Source organism: Bos javanicus, chromosome 18, assembly GCF_032452875.1.
Source record: "Bos javanicus breed banteng chromosome 18, ARS-OSU_banteng_1.0, whole genome shotgun sequence".
In the NCBI taxonomy this organism is placed as follows: Eukaryota; Metazoa; Chordata; class Mammalia; order Artiodactyla; family Bovidae; genus Bos; species Bos javanicus.
In genome coordinates this window covers 52,259,267-52,279,351 of record NC_083885.1, presented here as the reverse complement: position 1 = coordinate 52,279,351, position 20,085 = coordinate 52,259,267, and the positions used below count along the sequence as shown (strand labels likewise).

The window sequence follows — 20,085 nt, the reverse complement described above, 5'->3', positions numbered from 1 at the left end:
TCACTTCAGTCGTGTCCGATTCTGTGTGACCCCATAGACGGCAGCCTACCAGGCTCCCCTGTCCCTGGGATTCTCCAGGCAAGAACACTGGAGTGGGTTGCCATTTCCTTCTCCAATGCATGAAAGTGAAAAGTGAAAGTGAAGTTGCTCAGTTGTGTCCGACTCTTCAAGACCCCATGGACTGCAGCCTACCAGGCTCCTCTGTCCAAGGGATTTTCCAGGCAAGAGTACATAACTAGTAAGTTTTGTTGTCATGCCATTATTATTCCAAAAGATTCTTGCCCAAGTAAATGGCTTGAGTTTTAGAGAAACTTCCACAAGCACCCATCCACTCTTCCATCTCATCTAAAGAGAGGGTCAACAATTTCAGCTGTAGTTTCCTCACCTCACAAAAATCGTTGCTGCTCCCACCAGTCCTGGACTACAGCATCCTGACCATCAAGCAATCCCATTCCTCTTCTGCATTGAAAAACTCACCTTAAATCAAACTTCCAATTATCAGTAAATTCCAACCTTGGCTTCCGGGCTCTGTGCACACCGTCAAGGTGCTGAAGCTCTGTGGAGGTGTTCTTCCTTACTGCGGTAAGCAATAAACTACGTTTCTGTCTCATTAACAAATTTTGTTGCTGATATTTGGGGAGCCAGAATTCGAAGCAAGTGAAAAATCCAGTGTTCCATAAGTTCTGTGTTAGGCAGCCCAGCCTAAGTTACTTTTATATTTCCCATTTCTTAGTCTACCTTTTGTCTTCCCTTAAAAAAATTGTTTTTTAATTTATTTTGGTAGCTCAAGCCTTGCTTTTCTCTCTTATACGGCTGCATTTTTTTAAAATTCGCATTTACAGCATTATTTTCTCATGAGTTTTAATAACTGAATAAAACAGAAAGGAATTTGACAGGTTCAGCACCTGCGACTTTAAATCCGAACCGTCTCCAGTCAAAACCCAAGACAGCTGGTGGGAAGCAGGGGTGAACTTCATTCTAGGAAATGTAGTCCGGGAGTTGCGTGAAATCTGAGGCGCTTCGTGGGGATTCTGGGAAGTGTAGTCCGGGAACTGTGTATAGCCCAAGGCACTTCCGCTTTGGGAAGGCCAGGTTGGGGCCGAGATTGCTTCCCGGGAGGTGAGTTAACCCAGCGTCCCTGCAATCCTTGCCGGCCTCTGCGTGGGGCCAGCAGAGACCCGGTCCTCGCTCCTGGGGCAGGGAATCCTCGGCGATCGGCGGGGAGCGGCAGGGAGCCGCGGCGCTCCCCTGGAGTCGCGAGTTGGGGGCGGGCTCGCGTCCTGCGTCGAGTTTGAGGGTCTCCCGCGCTCTGCTCCCTCAGCCCTCCTCGGGGAACCAGGGGCCAGCTCTGTCGCTTTCTTGGGCAAATTATTGAGCGGCTTGTGTAATCTCTCTGCCTGTTTCCTCGGGTTAGTTCTTTCGTAGTGGTGGTCTTCTGAGGATTGAGATTATATTTGAAAAGAACAGGGCTGAGTATGGTAAGATGTTGGATGTTACCATAAAGTCCACTAAACACTCAGGCGCCCTGTTGTTTGGGAAGTTCCTGCGAGCGGAGATGGGGTCGGAGCTCCAGCAGCAGCCCCGCTGTCCTTTCCCTCGTCACTGACCGTGGGTTTGGTCCTGGATTCCTGGACTCTTTCTGGACACTTGTTTAGGAAGGAAAGTTGTTTTCAGCTGGATTCAGGGAAAACTCCTCTGTGGCTTATCCCAGACAGAGAAATTATAACAGCGGAGTCTGGCTGGTTGTTTCTCAAAAGCCGGTAAAGAGACCAGATTGGTGGAAAGGAAAGTTTGCTTTATTTTGGATGCTGGCAAGGAGAGGAATACCTGTCCAAAGACTGAGTACCCCCACCCCCAGTCAGTGGGCAAGATCTTTTATAGACAGAGGGAGGAGGGGACGACCTGCAGTAACAGCACAGTCAGCTGTGACAGTCATCTGGAAATTGATCTTCAGTGGTCTGACTAGCATCATCTTAGTTGTTTTAGGTACAGCTACTCTTCACTTCCAGGGTTGGTTGGTTCCCATTTCATTGAGGCCAGTTCTTGGGATGGCAGCTTATGTCATGGCCACAGTCTGGTCATCATGTAGTTAACTTCTTCCACCTGGTGGAGGTTCCAGTAGCTAGAAGACAGCTCGCTCACAGGATACAACTCCGAATATTACCTATAGCCGCTGAGAAGGAGCTAAAGGCCCTTGACTGTGCTTAATGACCAAACTATTAATCATTTGTTCTCCTTGGACTCTTTTCCCTTTTTTTCTGCATATTCTCACTTCTCTGATTAAATTTCTTCTTTGGCTAAAGTTTGTCCACAGACAAAAGGCAGGCTGACACTATACGGGGGAGGGACCACAGGGTCCTGCTTCATTTCAGAGTGATCCTGCTCACAGCTTAGCACAGTGCCTGCAGCCTAGCCGGGCCTTAATTTTTTAAAATGCCTAGTATTGTGTAACAACTCTGTGTCATTAATTTAAATGAAGCATGATTTCTTAGTCTTAGGTTTTTATTAGTCATTGTTTACCTTCATGCATATTCTAGAAGAAACTTAGTTGAGTGCCTCCAGCTTAACAACACATGCAAGTAGTTAAGCTTATTAAGGAGGAAAATTCCTTGACCATTTAACCTTCATTAACAACAGCACAAATCACCTGTGAGACCACTTGTCCGAATTAGACTTTTTTCTGAAAGTGAGGGAAACTCAGGAGCCATCATCTGTGAAGTCAGTGTTTCCTAAGATCCGTCTTCTGTGGAAGTTTTATGAGTCTTAAGAGGACCTCTTGTCGGAAGCTGCAGGCCACAGGGAGTTAGGGCGCTGTTGTGCCCATTTATATACAAGTAGACTGGACTGAGATCAGAGAGATTAACAGCCCGCTCAAGGTTTATGTGACAAGTAGAAAACAAGCAGAAAGGCCGGAATTGGATCCCAGATATTTTGGCCCCATTAAGTTGTTGGTGCTGCCTGTCTGCATCTCATTTCCTCTGATAGCCAGCCTCAGGAATACCCTGGGAGCTTATAAGAAACACTTAGGGTAGGGCTGTTTCTGGATTGTTCATGAACTCAGGCAGCTGGCCAAGGGGGGCCCAGGGAGCTGGAATCTAGCTCCGTTCTCACGGGGTTATGTCGTCACTGCGATTGCCGAGAGAAAGGGGACCCTCTTCCTGTACATTTAGCCCCACGTGCTCCAGCCATCCCGGCAGCTGTCTCACCGTGGCTTTCTTTCCCTTCCCCAGTTTTACCTTCCCAGAACTCGGCCTTTCCCCAGAAGGAAGAGGGAGAAAAAAATGACCAAACTCCAGGTGAGTCGGATATGCCTGTTTCTTAAAATGACATCTCATTTCACAAAGACTGGACATGGTTTTCTCCTGCTCAGGAAAGGTAAGAGGGAACCAAAGGCATCTGAGGAACTGTGTGACGGGCCCTTGCTTTTTATTTCCAAATAATGGTGTGAGAATATTTTTTAAAAAAAATACTTACTTGGCTGCATCAGGTCTTAGTTGCATCACATGGGATGTTTTATTGCAGGACAGTCTCTAGTCATGGCTCCCGGCTTCAGTACTTGTGACCCATGGGCCTCACTAATTGCACCGCGACATGTGGGATTTGTTCCCCCACCAGGGATCAAACTGGAGTCCCTTGCATTGCAAGGTAGATTCTTAACCACTGGACCACTAGAGATGTCTCCAAAATTAATATTGTTAAAAAATAAAAAATAGCTCCCACATTATAAACATGTTTACAAATCAGTTTTCATCTTCCCGCATTCCTTTTCATTTGTATTTACGTGTATAGATTTGTGATTATAGTTTCAGTACCATTTGGGATTTTTAAAATTTGATTGTATAGCACCTGCAACTTAAATGGTCATATCACTTTCCATAATTTACCTAATATTTTTCCCTGTTCTCCATATTTATGTGGTTAATGAATTTCAAAGGGCTTCCCTGGTGACTCAGTGATAAGAACCCACATGTAAGGCAGGAGACTTGGGTCCAATTCTTGGGTCGGGAAGATCCCCTGGAGAAGGAAACGGCAACCCACCCCAGTATTCTTGCCTGGAGAATCCCGTGGACAGAGGAGCCTGGCGGGCAACAGTCCATGGGGTTGCAAAGAGCTGGACATGACTTAGCAACTAAAAAACAATGAATTTTACCATTTCAAAATGTTCGCAGTGACAGTTTTCCTTCATATAACCTTTCTTCCCAAACAGGAATTCTGAGTGCTCTGCCATTTTCTTTCTAAAATTTTCAGAGCTCATTTTTCTCATGGGGAGCCTCAAGTTTTGTGTCTAAATTGTCTAAAATATGGTTTAGTGTAACAGAATCCAACTGATATTGAACTCAGAGAAAATAGTTTTGTTTTCAGACAAAAAGAACTAGAGGTTTTTTTTTTTTCCTTTGAGTAATTTATTTATTTATTTGGCTGTGCTGGGTCTTAGTTGCAGCATGTGGGATCTAATTCCCTGACCAGGGATCAAACCCCGGCCCCCTGCATTGGGAGCGTGGAGTCTTAGCCACTGAACCACCAAGGAAGTTCCAAGAAAGACTAGATTCTGTAATTCTGAGTTACACGTGTATCTATTATAGTTAAGTGTCTGTTTTATTCATTGCCGTATAAATATATTTTAGAGGGACACACTTGAGTTTGGAGAGTCTAGTAGCATCAGGGACTTACCAGACATTTACTCTATGGAGCAACTGTGTAAGGATATGTGTGTGTGCTTAGTCGTGTCTGACTCTTTGTGACCCCATGGGCTATAGGCCCCCAGGCTCCTCTGTCCATGAATTTTTCCAGGCAAGAATACTGGAGTGGGTTGCCATTTTCTTCTCCAGGAGATCTTCCCGACCCAGGGATTGAACCCGAGTCTCCTGCATTGGCAGGCGGGTTCTTTACCATAGATGCCTTGTATCTGCATTACAGCTAAAATACAGTTAGCTGTATAAAGATACAGTTAAAATACAGCTGCATTTTAACAGATTTGTGAGCTTTCAGTTTCCTATTAAAATCTGCTCAGTCCCCAGCTGACACCAGAGTTTCCATTGCCTGGGCTAGATCTTCACAGGAGTTGGATGAGGGTAAATGGAGAGAGCCAGGAGAAGAGACTGCTCTATTCTGGGCCCTGAGGCCGAGTCGTGTAGACGCCTGGCAGGGCCGGTGGCTGGAGGACTCCAAAAATAACACTCCCCTCACGTCCTGCCTTTTCTAAGTGCCTGCCTCTTCTTTGCCAGATGTGCCAACTAGTTGTTTAATACATCAGTGCTCAGGACTCCAGTCAGAGCAAGTGCAGAGATGAGCGAAACCTTTAGGGAAATAGTCTCATTTGTTTATCTGTGGCTCTGCTGAGTCTTTTTTGTTGCTGCCTGCAGGCGGTGATCGGGCTTCTCACTGCTGTGGCTTCTCTTGTGGAGCATGGCCTCTGGAGCTCGGGCTTAGTAGTTATGGTACAAGTGCTTAGTTGCCCCGCAGCATGTGGAATCTTCCTGGAACAAGAATCGAAACTGGGTCCCCTGCATTGGCAGGCAGATTCTTTCTTTTTTAAAAAATGTTTTATTTTGTGCTGTGCTCAATCGCTCAGTCATGTCTGACTCTCTGCGGCCCTGTGGTACGTTACTTTATTCACTGGGTCTTTGCTGTGTTCGGGCTTTCTCTAGCTGCGGAGAGCGAGGGCTACTCTAGTTTTGGTGCACGGGCTTCTCACTGCGGTGACATCTCTCGTTGCAGCGCAGGGGCTCTAGGCACGTGGGCTCAGTGGTTGTGGTGCACGGGCTTAGTGCCCAGAAGCATGTGGGATCTTCTCGGACCAGGGATGGAACTACTATCCCCTACCTTGGCAGGTGGATTCTTTTTTTTTTTTAACTGGAAGGATAACTGCTTTAGAGTATTGCATTTGGCAGGTGATTCTTAACCACTGGACCACCAGGGAAGTCCCTCAGTTCAGTCGCTCAGTCGTGTCCGACTCTTTGCAACCCCATGAATCACAGCACGCCAGGCCTCCCTGTCCATCACCAACTCCCAGAGTTCACCCAAACTCATGTGCATCGAGTCGGTGATGCCATCCAGCCATCTCATCCTCTGTCATCCCCTTCTCCTCCTGCCCCCAATCCCTCCCAGCATCAGGGTCTTTTCCAATGAGTCAACTCTTCTCATGAGGTGGCCAAAGTATTGGAGTTTCAGCTTTAGCATCATTCCTTCCAAAGAACACCCAGGACTGATCTCCTTTAGAATGGACTGGTTGGATCTCCTTGCAGTCCAAGGGACTCTCAAGAGTCTTCTCCAACACCACAGTTCAAAAGCATCAATTCTTCGGCACTCAGCTTTCTTCACAGTCCAACTTTCACATCCATACATGACCACTGGAAAAACCATAGACTTGACTAGATGGACCTTTGTCCCTAGAGGTGCATATTTTTTGATAGGCAGTTGCCACTTCTTGGAACTTAACCTAAGGAAATAACCAGACAGGTTGGCTGAGGTCTATATGAAAATATGATTGTTTGTTTGTGCAGCATCTTCAATAGGTTTAAATCCTTAAATTTTTGTATCATTTATTTGGAATGATTAAATGTATTTTTCACTTGGGCGAAGTACCAGGCAGACACAAATAATGATAATAGGAATAGTGGTGGCTGACATTTGTTGAATATTTATTTAATGACACGTGTCAGGTACTATCCTAAATCTTTTGCACATTCTCATTTAATCCCTTCAAGTACCCTATGGTGAGTCGCCTTTTTATTTTTTAAAACAGTAATTATTTGACAGCATTGGATCTTAGTTGCAGCATGTGGAATCTAGTTCCCTGACCAGGGATTGAACCTGAGCCCCCTCTATTGGGAGTTCTGACTTCGCCACTGGACCACTGGGGAAGTCCCTGATGTTCTTTTGTGCAGATGAGGAGATTGAGGGATTGAAAAGTTAGGTGACTTGTCCAAGACCATAAAGTTAGAAGTGGAGCCAGAGAGTGTGAACTGAAGCATTCAGTCTCCAAAACCTGTGTTCTCCACCTTGGCACTGAATGCTGCTGCACTGATAGATACGGCACGCTCCTGAGACAGAATGAACTATATACCTGCCTCCACTCGAGGTGCTGAAGGCTGGTTAGATGGGCAGGCATTGACAAAATTGTGGTACTGCCCACTCAGAGGAGGAGATGGGCACTGTTAAATACTATTGGGAGCCAATGAACTCAATATTTCTTACAAAACGTGGCACTTTCAAATTGTAAAATGCATGTATACCATGATTGAAGGACGACATTTCTAGAGACACGACCATACAAAGGGCGCCGTGTTGCGTGCACGGAAGGTTTTAGAATTTTTCTTTTTCATTCCTTCCTCCACCATCCCCCTCCCACTCCCTGCGTCTCTGGTGTGACTGTGGAAGGGGAAGAGGAAACTGTCTCCTAAAAGGAGGTTCAGGTCACTTAGAATCTGGAACAGCTTCCCATGTGTCTCCTCCACCGTCTCCGTGCTGCTCTTCCCTCAAAGGCAGTTGGTTGTAGGACTGAGGCTACATGTGTTTGGTGTCGTAGGAGGCATTGACCTTCAAGGATGTGGCTGTGACCTTCACCGAGGAGGAGCTGGGGCTGCTGGACTTGGCCCAGAGGAAGCTGTACCGAGACGTGATGCTGGAGAACTTCCGGAACCTGCTGTCCGTGGGTGAGGATGGCGCCCTGTGACTTGGCATCACCCCCGTAGGGTTCCCTACGTCGGCACTACTGACTTTTGGGGCCAGGTGATCTGTCGTGGAGACTGTCCTGAGCATTTTAGGATGTTTAGTAGCGTCCCTGGCCCTCTGCCCACTACTTCAAGACTTTGGGACTCCTCAGAGACCAGTTTTCCAGTCCCTTTGGAAAACAGAGACAAAATGTTCCTAGTCTTTGTTCCAAGGTAAACATTAGTCTTTTGTAAATAAATTGTGTGAACAGTCGAGCTTGACTGCACCTGGCTCCTTATTTCATATTATAGCTTGCTTTTTTTAAATCCCAAATTTAACTCTCTCCTTGAAACTTCCCCAGGTGGTCCAGTGGTTAAGAATTCGCCTCCCAATGCAGGGGTGTGGGTTCAATCCCTGGTTGGGGAGCTAAGATCCTACATGCCTTGCAGCCAAAAAAAAAAATACACACAAAACCCTTTCCTATTATATCTTTTGTAAACTTGTGGGTCCTGATCCATTGGTGCATCATGAAATTAGTAAATTGCTTTAGCATTCTTACCATAATGTAGAATAAAGTAGCAACATCAGAGCCCCTCGGCCAGAATGGTGCACATTGTAGCGGTAACTGCAGTGCTTACAGTAAGGAGTGTGGGAGTCTACAAAGGATGTGATGACCACAACGAGAGCCAGGTCATTCTGGCTTTTATTTCAGTAGTTTGTGTGGGGTAGTCACTAAGGAGACTATATGTATTTTTCACAGTGGGTCTGATGAAAAATGTTCATCATGGGATTGGAACCAGAATTGTTCAGTACTTTCCCCCCTGCTTTTTTTCTCAGGGCACCAGTCCTCCAAGCCAGACATGATATCCGAGTTGGAGAGAGAGGAGTTCTGGATGACAGAGATCCAGCCCCAGAGAGGAGGGTGTTCAGGTGAGAACAGCGCGGCCGGGCCGTTCCCCGGCGTCTGTCTGGAGCATCTGTGTCTTTTCCCTGCAGAAGCCAGAGCGGCCCTTTGAAGAGCTCAGTCACCGCACAGTCTGGCGCTCCAGTCCTCCCGCGCCGCCCCCAGCACCCACTCCACTAGGAATAAAGGCCGCTGTGTTTAAGGGCCCCCTCGCCCAGCCGTGCCATCCTGCACTTCCCTCCTGTTGCATCCCCTCCCATGTCCTCTGTTCTCACATCCGAGGTTTATGTTTGTACACGAGGATCGTTTCCTCTTTTTCCTCTGGCCGGAAGGCTGCTAGCCCGCAGACCTCCGACCCCTCATCCTCTGCTCAGAAGGTGTCTCACCCACGGCCTTCCCTGGCTGCTCCTTTTACTCTTAATTCATGTTTGTTTGTTTTTTTGGCTGCGCTGTGCAGCATGTGGGGTCTTAGTTTCCTGACCAGGGATGGACCCCCAGCTTCCTGCAGTGGAAGCAGAGAGTCTTAACCACTGGACCACCAGCAGAGTCCCTGGATTCTGTATGAGTTTTCAGATGAATTTTCCTATTTCTGTGTTGGGATTTTGACAAGCATAGCATTGAATCTGTAGATCCCTCTGGGTAGCACTGGCGAAGCAGTATTAAATCTCCCCATCTGTGGACCAGCGTTTTGTAGCTTTCAGTGTACAAGCCTTTCACCTCCTTGGTTCATTCCTAAGTATTTTATTCTTTTTGACGCTATTATAAATGGAATTTTTTTCTTTGTTTTCAAATTGTTCATTGAGGATAGAAATGCAGCTAATTTGGGTTTTTTTTAATTGCAGTATAGTTGAGTCATAATGTTGTATTTTCTGTTGTAAACAAAGTGATTGAGATATACATGCACACATTCTTTTCTACATAATTCTTTTCCATTTTGGTTTATCACAGGATATTAAATACAGTTCCCTGTGCTATATAGTAGGACCTTGTTTATCCATGCTGTATATAAAAGCTTTATCTCCTGACCCTGGACTCTCAGTTCATCCCTCCGTCCCCCCATGTCCCTTCACAGCCGCCACTCTGTTCTCTATGTCCATGTTTCTGGTTCATAGATAAGTGCATTTGTGTCGGATTTCAGATGTCACACATAAATGACATCGTGTGGTATTTGTCTTTCTCTTACTTCACTTAGTGTGATAATCTCGTTGCAGCCACGTTGCTGCAAGTGGCATTACTTCGTTCTGTTTACGGCTGAGCAGTATTCTATTCTGTGTACGTGCTCACCCCGCATCTCCTTCATCCGTTCATCTGTCGATGGCTGTGTGCTGCTGTGAATATAGGGGTGCCTGTATCTTTTTGAATTTTCGTTTTGGCTGAATATATGCCCAGGAGTGGGATTGCTGACACACATGGTAATTCCATTTTCAGTTTTCTGAGAAACCTCCCTACTGTTTTCTACAGTGGCTAGAAATGCAACCGAATCTTTGTATGTTAACATTATACCCTGCTGCTTTGCTGAATTCACTTACTGGTTTTAGCAGTTTTTTCCTGTGTGGAGTCCATATTCCCAGCCAGGCAGGCAGTCACCTCACCCTCTCTGCCCCTCTCCGGTACTTAAACAATCACATGGCCTCAGTGACGTTTTCTACATTTCAAATGTAACATTTATAGAAGTCACAGATCTTGCAGCTGGGTCGATGAGGCGGCTCTGTGTAGGAACAGAGAAGAAGTTACAGAAATGAACCTTCTGCCATTCTAAGTTTAATTTGCATAATTTGGTATTACTCTTAATTTGTCTTTAGTATTATAAGCACCACCTTGTGAATTCCCCGTGGACCAGTAGTGAGGCCTGCGTGCTTTCACTGCCAAGGGCCTGGGTTCATTCCCATGGGTGATGATTGAGGAGGAAAAAGATCTGTACTCTGAAAACTGTAGTCCCTGTTAGCGTTTCCGTGGACCCCTAAGCTGCCTGTTTGCCATCTCCTGGCAAGTGCAGCATCTACTGCAGAAGTGGAAGAATCTCATACAGAAAATCAGTTAATTCTAAACGTGTGAATGTGATTAAGATAATCATATACAAAAGCACCAACCTGAGGGTATACATGATAAAAATGAGTTCAGTTTTAACACCCATCTTTTTTTTTTTTTTAACTCCAGCAGAGAATTTCCATCATCATGTCTTCTGTTTGATTTCTTTCATCAATGTCTTACAGTTTTCAGAGTACAGATCTTTTTCCTCTGATGCAGTGGTAAATGGGATTTTCCCCTTAATTTCTGTTTCCAATCTTTTGTTGTTAGTGTAGTAGGAATGCAAAAGATTTGTTGTATTAATTTTGTCTCCTGCAGCTTTGCTGAATTCATTGACGAACTCTAGTAGTTTTCTGGTAGCGTTTTTAGGATTTTCTGCGCATAGCATGGAGCCATCTTAAGCCGGGTGGCCTCCTCAGTGATCTTCTGTACCTGCGCCTCAGCTTCTCTGAAAGTGTTCACCCAGGTGCAGCAAGTGGTGCTGGCCACAACACAGATACCACCTCTCTCAGCGGGAAGATAATCGAGGGCCATCCTGTCAGGCAGGCTTCTCAGGTGGCTCAGTGGTAAAGAATCTGCCTGCTAAGCAGGAGATGCGGGTTCAATTCTTGGGTTGGGACGATCCCCTGGAAGAGGAAATGGCAACCCACTCCAGTATTCTTGCCTGGGAAATCCCATGGACAGAGGAGCCTAGCGGGCTGCAGTCCATGGGGTCACAAAGAGTCGGACATGATTAAGCAACTAAACAACAATCCTATTAGCAGCAACCTCAACCAGAAGGTCCACATATTTCTTTAGGCAGCTAGTGTCATAGCAACGGAATCTGCAGTCTCTTCAAGAATTAAGGTTTCTAATCACAGCCTCACTTACATCTACTCTTAATCAGGGAAGTAGGGCCCTGCCAAAGGAAGCGGATCCTGAATCAGGAAAAGCCTCCCGGTAGGCCCTTTCTAGAGCAGGTAGGGGGCATGGTTATGTAACTGACCAGCATTACCCAGCTGTGTGCCACCGTTGAGGCATCCACAGGCCCGAGGAGAAGCATAATCACCCCAGAGAAAGAGGAGCCTTGTCAGGGCACAAACCACTTCTGTGAAGACGGCCCATTAGTGGATTCATTTATAAGAACCGTTATCTGTTTGTTATCATTCAAACCAGGGGTCTGTTAACTTTTATATAAGGCTAGGACAAAATCTAAATTCCAGGCATTACCCCCTTAGCTGTGGCCTGGGGGGTGCAAGTGACGGTATAATCTCCCCAGGTCAACGCGGGAGTAAAGAACAGGATTCACGCTTAGTTAAAGCCTGGATCCGGCACGTTGGGCTGAGGCAGTTGTCTACCCTGGTGTCAGCTGCCTCTCGCCTGTGTCACTGTGGTCGGGAGGTCCCCAGCGTACCTTCTAGTTTCCCCGAAGGGGCAGTGGATAAGCACACTTGGTGAGGCCCTTTCTGAAGGGGCATGAGGGCTGCTTTTCTTCTTCCTGATTCCAAATCAGAAGGGGGGAGAAAATTGGAAGTGTTAATTTGAATCAGTTAGATATTTGAGGAAACCAGAAAAATTCAGGATCCAGGCCAGTTTACACATATGTGAAAAAAGCTCCAAGACAGTTAGCAGGAGTAGAATCTAATAGCCACAGAGGTAAAACCTTTTTTTTTTCTTTATAGTTACTCCCCCACCCTTTTTTCTTTAACCAAAGATGATTGCAGTAAAGCTCATTTGTTTGTGTTAAACTTGGCCTGATTGTTTATATAAGCACAGCAGGAAAGGTGACTGATCACATTAAATCTTTTCTAAGATTGCTTTCCTGGAGGCCTGAAAGCCAGGTACCAGCTCAGTTGCTCCAGGCAGTTCCTTGAAGCTGTGTGGGCGCGTCCAAATCTACACCCGTCTCTCAAATACGATATTCCAGTCAAGCCTGGGTAAATGATGGTGTTTCAATTTGTGTCCTGTCACCAGGAGAACAGATTCTTAGTGAATTTATGTGAACAGATACACTGTCTGGAAAATAAGGATAGTCACTGAGACTTCCTGAATTCTGGAAGGATCAGTTAAGGATAAAAAATAGATGTCTCAGGGCTAGATGTCCAACGGCTAAGACTCTGCTGTCCATGCAGGGGGCCCGAGTTCAATCCCTGATCAGGGAACTAGATCCCACATGCTGCAAGTAAGAGCTCATATGCTGCAAAGAAGACCTGGTGAAACCAAAGAAATAAGTAAATTTTTTTTTTTAAAGTAGATGTCTCATCTTTGCTAACAAAAGTATATTTTACCAGATTGCTGTTAAGTCATAGGTAACCTAAGAGAAAAAGGTCTCTCTAAATCTGGAAAAACAAACAAAAAATAAATAAATAAATAAATAAATCTGGAAAAACAAAAAACATCAGAGCATCCTCCCCAGCCTCTGTTGTCCCATAATTAACACTTAATTCTGCTTGAATTTGTTTTTCCCATTAATTCTTTCAACGTTGCCTGATGATTGAGGTCAACAGGGCAGCAATCCTTCCAAAAAGTTCGTAGGGTTTTCATGTGATTTGCCCGGTTGATGTGGGTGCCTGTATCATTAGAGACTGGAAGGTGCACCCCAAGCAGGAAACTCAGTCTCTAACAGTTTCTTTGCCGCCATGAGGGCTCTGGTCTTGTGGCCGGGAAAGGCTTTACCACCTGGAAGACATCCTGCCTAGTGACCCACAGTGAGGGGCCCTTGAATGAATCTCTGCTGCTGCCGACTAGTCAGAGGATCCACAAAGAGCAGGTCTGAGGCCTCTAGGGACAAAGAGTTTTTGTCCTCCCTAGAGGCCTGTTTTACTTTTTCTTTTAAATTGAGGTAATTAACATTAATTTCAGGTGCACAACATAATGAATCAACATTTGTATACATGACAGAATGAGTCTAGTTAACATCCATCACCACATGGAATTTTTTTTTCTTGTGATGAAAACTTTTATGGTCTCCTATCTTAAGGTCTCCTCTCAGCGACTTTCAAATATGCAGTACAGTATTATAACTGTAGTCACCAGGCTGTACAGAGAGTTTTGACTTAGAGGTTTTTCTTAAACGCACTGTGGTGAGTGAAGGAATGCAGACACCAACAGTGGGGTTTTCCAGGGAGCTGGAAAGATCAAGCAGCCACCTGGGGTTTTTCCTGGAGCCCTGACTATCCCTTGAATTTACAGCCATTGTTCGCATGTCTCAGTCTGATTCAGGAGCTGGGTGTTGCCAGGTGACAAGGATGTCAGGGTGACAGAAGTCTGGCATTGAGGGGTCGCTCTGTACAAAAGCAGAGTGCACTTCATCCACACACACCACACTGAATAGATGCTGCTGCTGCCTTCGTGTAAAGGTCAGCAAGGGCGCTTCCCTGAGACTCGGGTGCAGTCCTTTCTGTCTCAACCTCAGTTTTGATGACAGACAATGTTTATAACATTTCATGCCAGGACACACAATTTCAGGAACACTTGCAACATGTACCACCAGTCCCCAGAAATGGCGAGAAAGACAGTGAACTCAGAATGGCTCTCCCGACGCCGTGCTTGTGTTTCTTCTTGACCCAGAACACCCTCAGAAGTTCTGCTTGGGGATCTTGTTGCTGCTACTGATCTGATACGAGACAGAATTCAACGGAGTAAATGTGAAGATCTAAATGGACTTAATCATCAATTCATGAAGCATCCCGGGCTTGTTATGAATAATAAGACACCCATTTCACCCTTAGAGCTCTGAAGCCATTTCAGGAACAGAGACCAAAATATTAGAACAAAGTAAAAAACCAAGTATTGGAACAAAAGACACTCCCATTTTCTTTCCCCTTAGGAGCCGTGAGCCAGGAACCACGGAAGACAATGAAACACCTGTTACAAATCACCACTCACCTATAGCATATAGTGTATAGGAATTGTATGTCGCTTTTTCAGAAGTGGTTTTTTTTGATGCTATATAAATGGAGTTAATTCCACTTTCCAATTACTTCTATTACATCTGAATATATTTTTGTATAATTTTATTTTCTTGTGCAGCAAAAGTTTAAAGTGAAAACAGAGAAAACTTCTGACACAGACCTCAGAAGGGAGCAGAAAGAGTGCCCCAGATTTTTGTACCATCTTGTAGCTTGTGACATTCCTCTATTCACCTATTCTAAACGCATTTTTGTATATTCCTAAAGACTTTTCTTTATGTAGATTCATAACCTTTGCAAATATATTCTTCGCTTTCCTTCCCAATCTGTATGCCTCTTGCTTCCTTCTGCGTGAATGCCGGTAGAGATTATAGGGGAGTCTGCGTCCACACAATATGGTTACTGAAACAGTATATTAACAATCACTTGTTGGGGGCGGGTTCTCCTCTGTTTTATTCATCTTTGTCCTCTTCTCATTCTTTTGGGTAAATCACGTGTGTTGGTGTCACGCTTCCGTGTCTGTCTTGGCTTCTAGCGGCTGTTTTTCAGTCCAGACCCTCCGTCTCTTCCTTGTCTGCATCCACCAAGGATATGGGCACATCTCACTCTCAACTGATCCCAAACAGCACTTTTTAAAAATTATTTAAGTTTTTTCTACTCCCCTGCCATACTTTTTTAAATGTGGCTTTTTCTTCATTGATGTTCTCTTGGTTTCTGTAGGCCTTTGTTTTTCGGAACTCTGATGAAGGCATTTTCCCTAGTCGCTTACTGAATGTTTCCATGGCGGGAGCAACGGCTTGGTGCTGCCCGGCCCACCATCTTGGTGATGCCATGCTCTCCTTCCTTAATTCCTTATTCTTTCCCTTTCAGGAGGCGGGAATCATGAGATGGCAACTGTTCAGGACACAGGAGTGAGGTGCCTTTCACGGGTAGAGCTTTCATGCTGGCAAATCAGGAGACACGTTGTGAGCAAATCAACTAAAAGCCAAGACTCTGTGATAAATACTCAAGAGAAGAGTTCTCAGTCCCCCAAACAACATAATTCCCCTGCAGGAGTGTCCGCTCAGGCTTCCATGGAAGGCAGCTGTTTCGTGACTCTTATAGAGGATCATTCTGATATTATTGAAAATCAAGAATTTCCAACTGGGAGAGCTCCGAATTCCTGGAGTAAACTCTGTCTGAGCGAGACACAGAATTACCAGAGGGGTTGTCAGCTGACTTCCATGAAGAACAAGATCTGTATGTTTGCTCCATGTGTTGACTTTTTCCCACGTATCTCCCCCCACCATGATGACCACACAGTGCCCCAAAGAGAGAAGGCTCAGGGCACGAGAGAGTGTGGCAAAGACCTCCTCAAGGCATCACCACTAGCCCAGCGAAGCATCGTTGAGGCTGGACCGAAAGCCTACCCGTGCAATGAGGGTGAGAGAGGACTCGGTGACCGCACCAGCCTGGAGCTTCATCAGCGGCTACACTTGGGCGGGAAGTCCCCAACCCACAGGACGCCCAAGAAGGACCCAGCTCACGGCTCAGCACGCCCCACTCCGCCGGGAGCCCCCCCGGGGACGAAGCGCTACTGGTGCCGTGAGTGCGGGAAGGGCTTCAGCCAGAGCTCCAACCTGCAGACCCACCAGCGCGTCCACACCGGGGAGAAGCCCTACTCATGCCACGAGTGCGGGAAGAGCTTCAACCAGACCTCGCACCTGTACGCCCACCTGCCCATCCACACCGGGGAGAAGCCCTACCGCTGCGAGAGCTGCGGCAAGGGCTTCAGCCGGAGCACCGACCTCAACATCCACTGCAGGGTCCACACCGGCGAGAAGCCCTACAAGTGCGAGGCGTGCGGCAAGGGCTTCACGCAGAGGTCCCACCTGCAGGCGCACGAGCGGATCCACACCGGCGAGAAGCCCTACAGGTGCGCGGACTGCGGGAAGCGCTTCAGCTGCAGCTCCAATCTTCACACGCACCAGCGGGTGCACACGGAGGAGAAGCCCTACAAGTGCGAGGAGTGCGGCAAGCGCTTCAGCCTGAGCTTCAACCTGCACAGTCACCGGCGCGTGCACACGGGCGAGAAGCCCTACAAGTGCCAGGAGTGCGGCAAGGGCTTCAGCTCCGCCTCCAGCTTCCAGAGCCACCAGCGGGTGCACACGGGCGAGAAGCCCTTCCGCTGCAGCGAGTGCGGGAAGGGCTTCAGCCAGAGCTCCTACTTCCAGGCCCACCAGCGCGTGCACACCGGGGAGAAGCCCTACAAGTGCGAGGTGTGCGGCAAGCGCTTCAACTGGAGCCTGAACCTCCACAACCACCAGCGCGTGCACACGGGCGAGAAGCCCTACAAGTGCGAGGAGTGCGGCAAGGGCTTCAGCCAGGCCTCCAACCTCCAGGCCCACCAGAGCGTCCACACCGGGGAGAAGCCGTTCAAGTGCGCCGCGTGCCAGAAGCGGTTCAGCCAGGCCTCGCACCTGCAGGCGCATCAGAGAGTCCACACCGGGGAGAAGCCCTTTAAGTGCGGTACCTGCGGCAAGGCCTTCAGCCAGAGGTCGAACCTTCAGGTCCATCAGATAATTCACACGGGCGAGAAGCCCTTCAAGTGCGAGGAGTGCGGGAAGGAGTTCAGCTGGAGCGCGGGGCTCAGCGCCCACCAGCGGGTGCACACGGGAGAGAAACCCTACACGTGCCAGCAGTGTGGCAAGGGCTTCAGCCAGGCCTCGCACTTCCACACCCACCAGAGGGTCCACACGGGGGAGAGGCCCTACATATGTGACATATGTTGTAAGGGCTTCAGCCAGAGATCACATCTTGTTTACCACCAGAGGGTCCACGCAGGAGGGAATCTATAGGGGTTGGGGGTGTGGAACCGGCCTCAGTGAGAACCCACCTCTTCACCTCTGTTGGAAAAGTCCTGTCCCAGGGGTCATGGGAGGTTCCTGTGGGCCTCGGAAGCTCCGAGGCATCTTCATGGGAAAGAAGTTGTAGAAAGGCAGTGTTTGCAAGTTTCAGCCGGGAGGTGACCTCTTTGTATTCTATAAATATGGTCAGTAGTTACACCAGAACCCTGAGGGCCCTCTCAAGATGTGACTCGAGAAGAATCATTGCCCTTTTCCTGGGAGAGAAGGTTTTCTGGGCAGGACTTGAACTAACAGAAGTATAGTGCAGACGGTCAATGCCAACTGCAGGGTGCCCTGCGCACAGGGTGGGCTGTTGGTCGCCACTCCGGCTCTACCGTGTAGAGCTGTGTGTGGCTTCTAATAGGTCCCCGGCGATTACTGAACCAAGTGGAGAAAAACCCTCTAATCAGGACAGATATTTGAAAATTCTAGTCCGTTCCCTAAATTGTAACAACATACTCAAGAGGAATCCTGCAAGTCGCCTTAATAAAATTAATTTCAGGAAACATTCATTGACAGAATCACATTAATACTGCCACCCCCAACACTATAGATTTGGACAAGGCTTGTGAATGGCCACCAGCCTCCATCCAGCTTCAGTCATATGTATGGAATTACCCATTGTGACCAGTGTAATATTGAGTATCATTAGCTTGTATTTTATACACTGAAAAAGACTTTTTATTAGTCTAATAACATATTACAATTTATATGATGGGAAATTTTGTACCCTAACTTGTTACGGTAGGGTGTTACTGTAACTGAAAGTGTTAAAAGTAGTTACTAGTGACAAAAAGTTTCTTAGTAAACTTGAATTGTTAATAATTGATTTCTTTGTACGGTTTCCATTCAGGTCCTGGTCACAGTGTCTTTTCTATGCATGACCCTTCATCCACACTTCTTCAGGCAGTGGGTTTGGCAGAAACCAAGGATATTGTTGGTCACATTCCACCCAGTTGTTCCTTCCCTAAAAATGGGGTGGGGTAAACAAGAATGCTTTTGGATTGTGAGATTTCATGTACACAGCATTAAGCGTTCAAGGATTGAACGTCTTAGTGAACATTCACTGGTTAATATATATCAAAATACTCTGACCTGGCAAGTCCTAGCAGTAGGGGTTTTGCTTACACAGAGGAAGATCGTCTCACTCGTTCAAGGGGCCTCCCTAGTGGCCTGGTGGTCAAGAATCCACCTGCCGACACAGGAGATGCAGGTTCAATCCCTGAGTCAGGAAGATCCCCTGGAGAAGGAAATGGCAACCCACTCCAGTACTCTTGCCTGGGAAATTCCAGGGACAGAGGAGATGGGGTCACAGAGTCGGGTGCGACTGAGCATGCAAGGAAAATTGTACATAAAGATGCTTATACTGATTTAAAAAGGGGTGGGGGGGAACAAAATACTTACATAAATATATTCTAATAATACACAGCCATGGAAAATATGTTACAGGTTGTGATGACAGGAAAAAAGATGTTCATGAGAAAACGAGGTGAGAGTTCCTGGTGTAGTCTAGGTCATTAAAGGATGTATATACCTAATGATGTGATCAAGGGCACGGAGGTGTACCCAACCGTGTGATCATGGGCACTGAGATGACAGGTGGAGCGGTACTGATTAATATGCTACCTGGTTTACTCCAGCAGAGGTTGGGATGGATTTTCTTTACCTTTTTGAAAAATTATTTTACAGTGACCATTACCCATTTTACCAAAGCAGTAAAGCTGGGACAGCAAAGTTACTGAATGAAAATCCCTTAAGCGCTTTATCTCACAGCATGTAAGCCTGTGTCATGGATGTACACAGAAGGGTGTTCACCGTTAGCATCACTGGTAGCAGCACACGCTGCATTCATCAGCTGGATCTGACAGAACAATCTGTGGCTTATCCCTTCGGTGGAATATGATACAGCATCAAACAGGAAAAGGTAGATTCACAGTTACTGACATTAGTAGGTATGCAGAATATCCTGAGGAAAGTGGGCAGAGGCAAAGAATTCTGTATGAAATGTTTCACATAATGCCCTCCTTTTAAAGGTAACTAGATCATATACATATATGTCACAATAAAGATACATCACAGATACCTAAGGGCATTATTGTAAATTTTTAATTTTTTGAAATTAAAGTGTTTTAGAGCATTTTAGTTCATTCTAAACACTCAGAAAGAAGAAAAATAGAAATCTCATATATACTTTTTGAGTAATGTGATTACAAGCAAGCCTATTTATCTAATAGCTGAACTGAGAACCCAGGGAGCCTTGGCCTGTCTTTACAAATCGGCATGGCCTCCAGCATGACCGCATCACAGTAACTGGACTGGACAAGGGGCTGAGTCTGCTGAGAAAAACCAGCAGACACGCTATGGCCTTTGCTGATCTGACCGTGGAAGTAACACTGTCAGCCAGTCTGTAGAAATAGTCACAAAAGCCTGCCAGGATCAAGGGGAGGGGATATGGACCCCACCTGAGGTGAGGAATGTCAAAGAATTACCAAACATAGTAAGACTATCATACATTGCTACAACACTTTCTAATAAACAGTTCATTCAAATTCCACAGTTACCCCTATATATACACACACACACACACATATATATATGTATGTATAACATTTTCCCCCTATTTCTGGATGTAATCTTGTGTCATAATCTGCATTTGATTGTCATGTTCTTTAGGCTTTAAATCTGGATCCATTCCACAGCCTGCCTTTGCCTTCCATGAAACTCG

General features: G+C 46.4%; 1 protein-coding gene across 1 annotated transcript; it reads left to right on the top strand.

The window, feature by feature from the left end:
- Positions 1-613: 613 nt before the first annotated feature.
- On the top strand, positions 614-18,189 carry ZNF235 (zinc finger protein 235). Its single transcript, XM_061388559.1, has 5 exons — positions 614-1,119; positions 3,231-3,296; positions 7,529-7,655; positions 8,491-8,583; positions 15,346-18,189. Exons 2-5 carry the CDS (start codon positions 3,282-3,284, stop codon positions 17,310-17,312), a joined length of 2,202 nt encoding a protein of 733 aa, XP_061244543.1. The 5' UTR covers positions 614-1,119; positions 3,231-3,281; the 3' UTR covers positions 17,313-18,189.
- Positions 18,190-20,085: the final 1,896 nt, after the last annotated feature.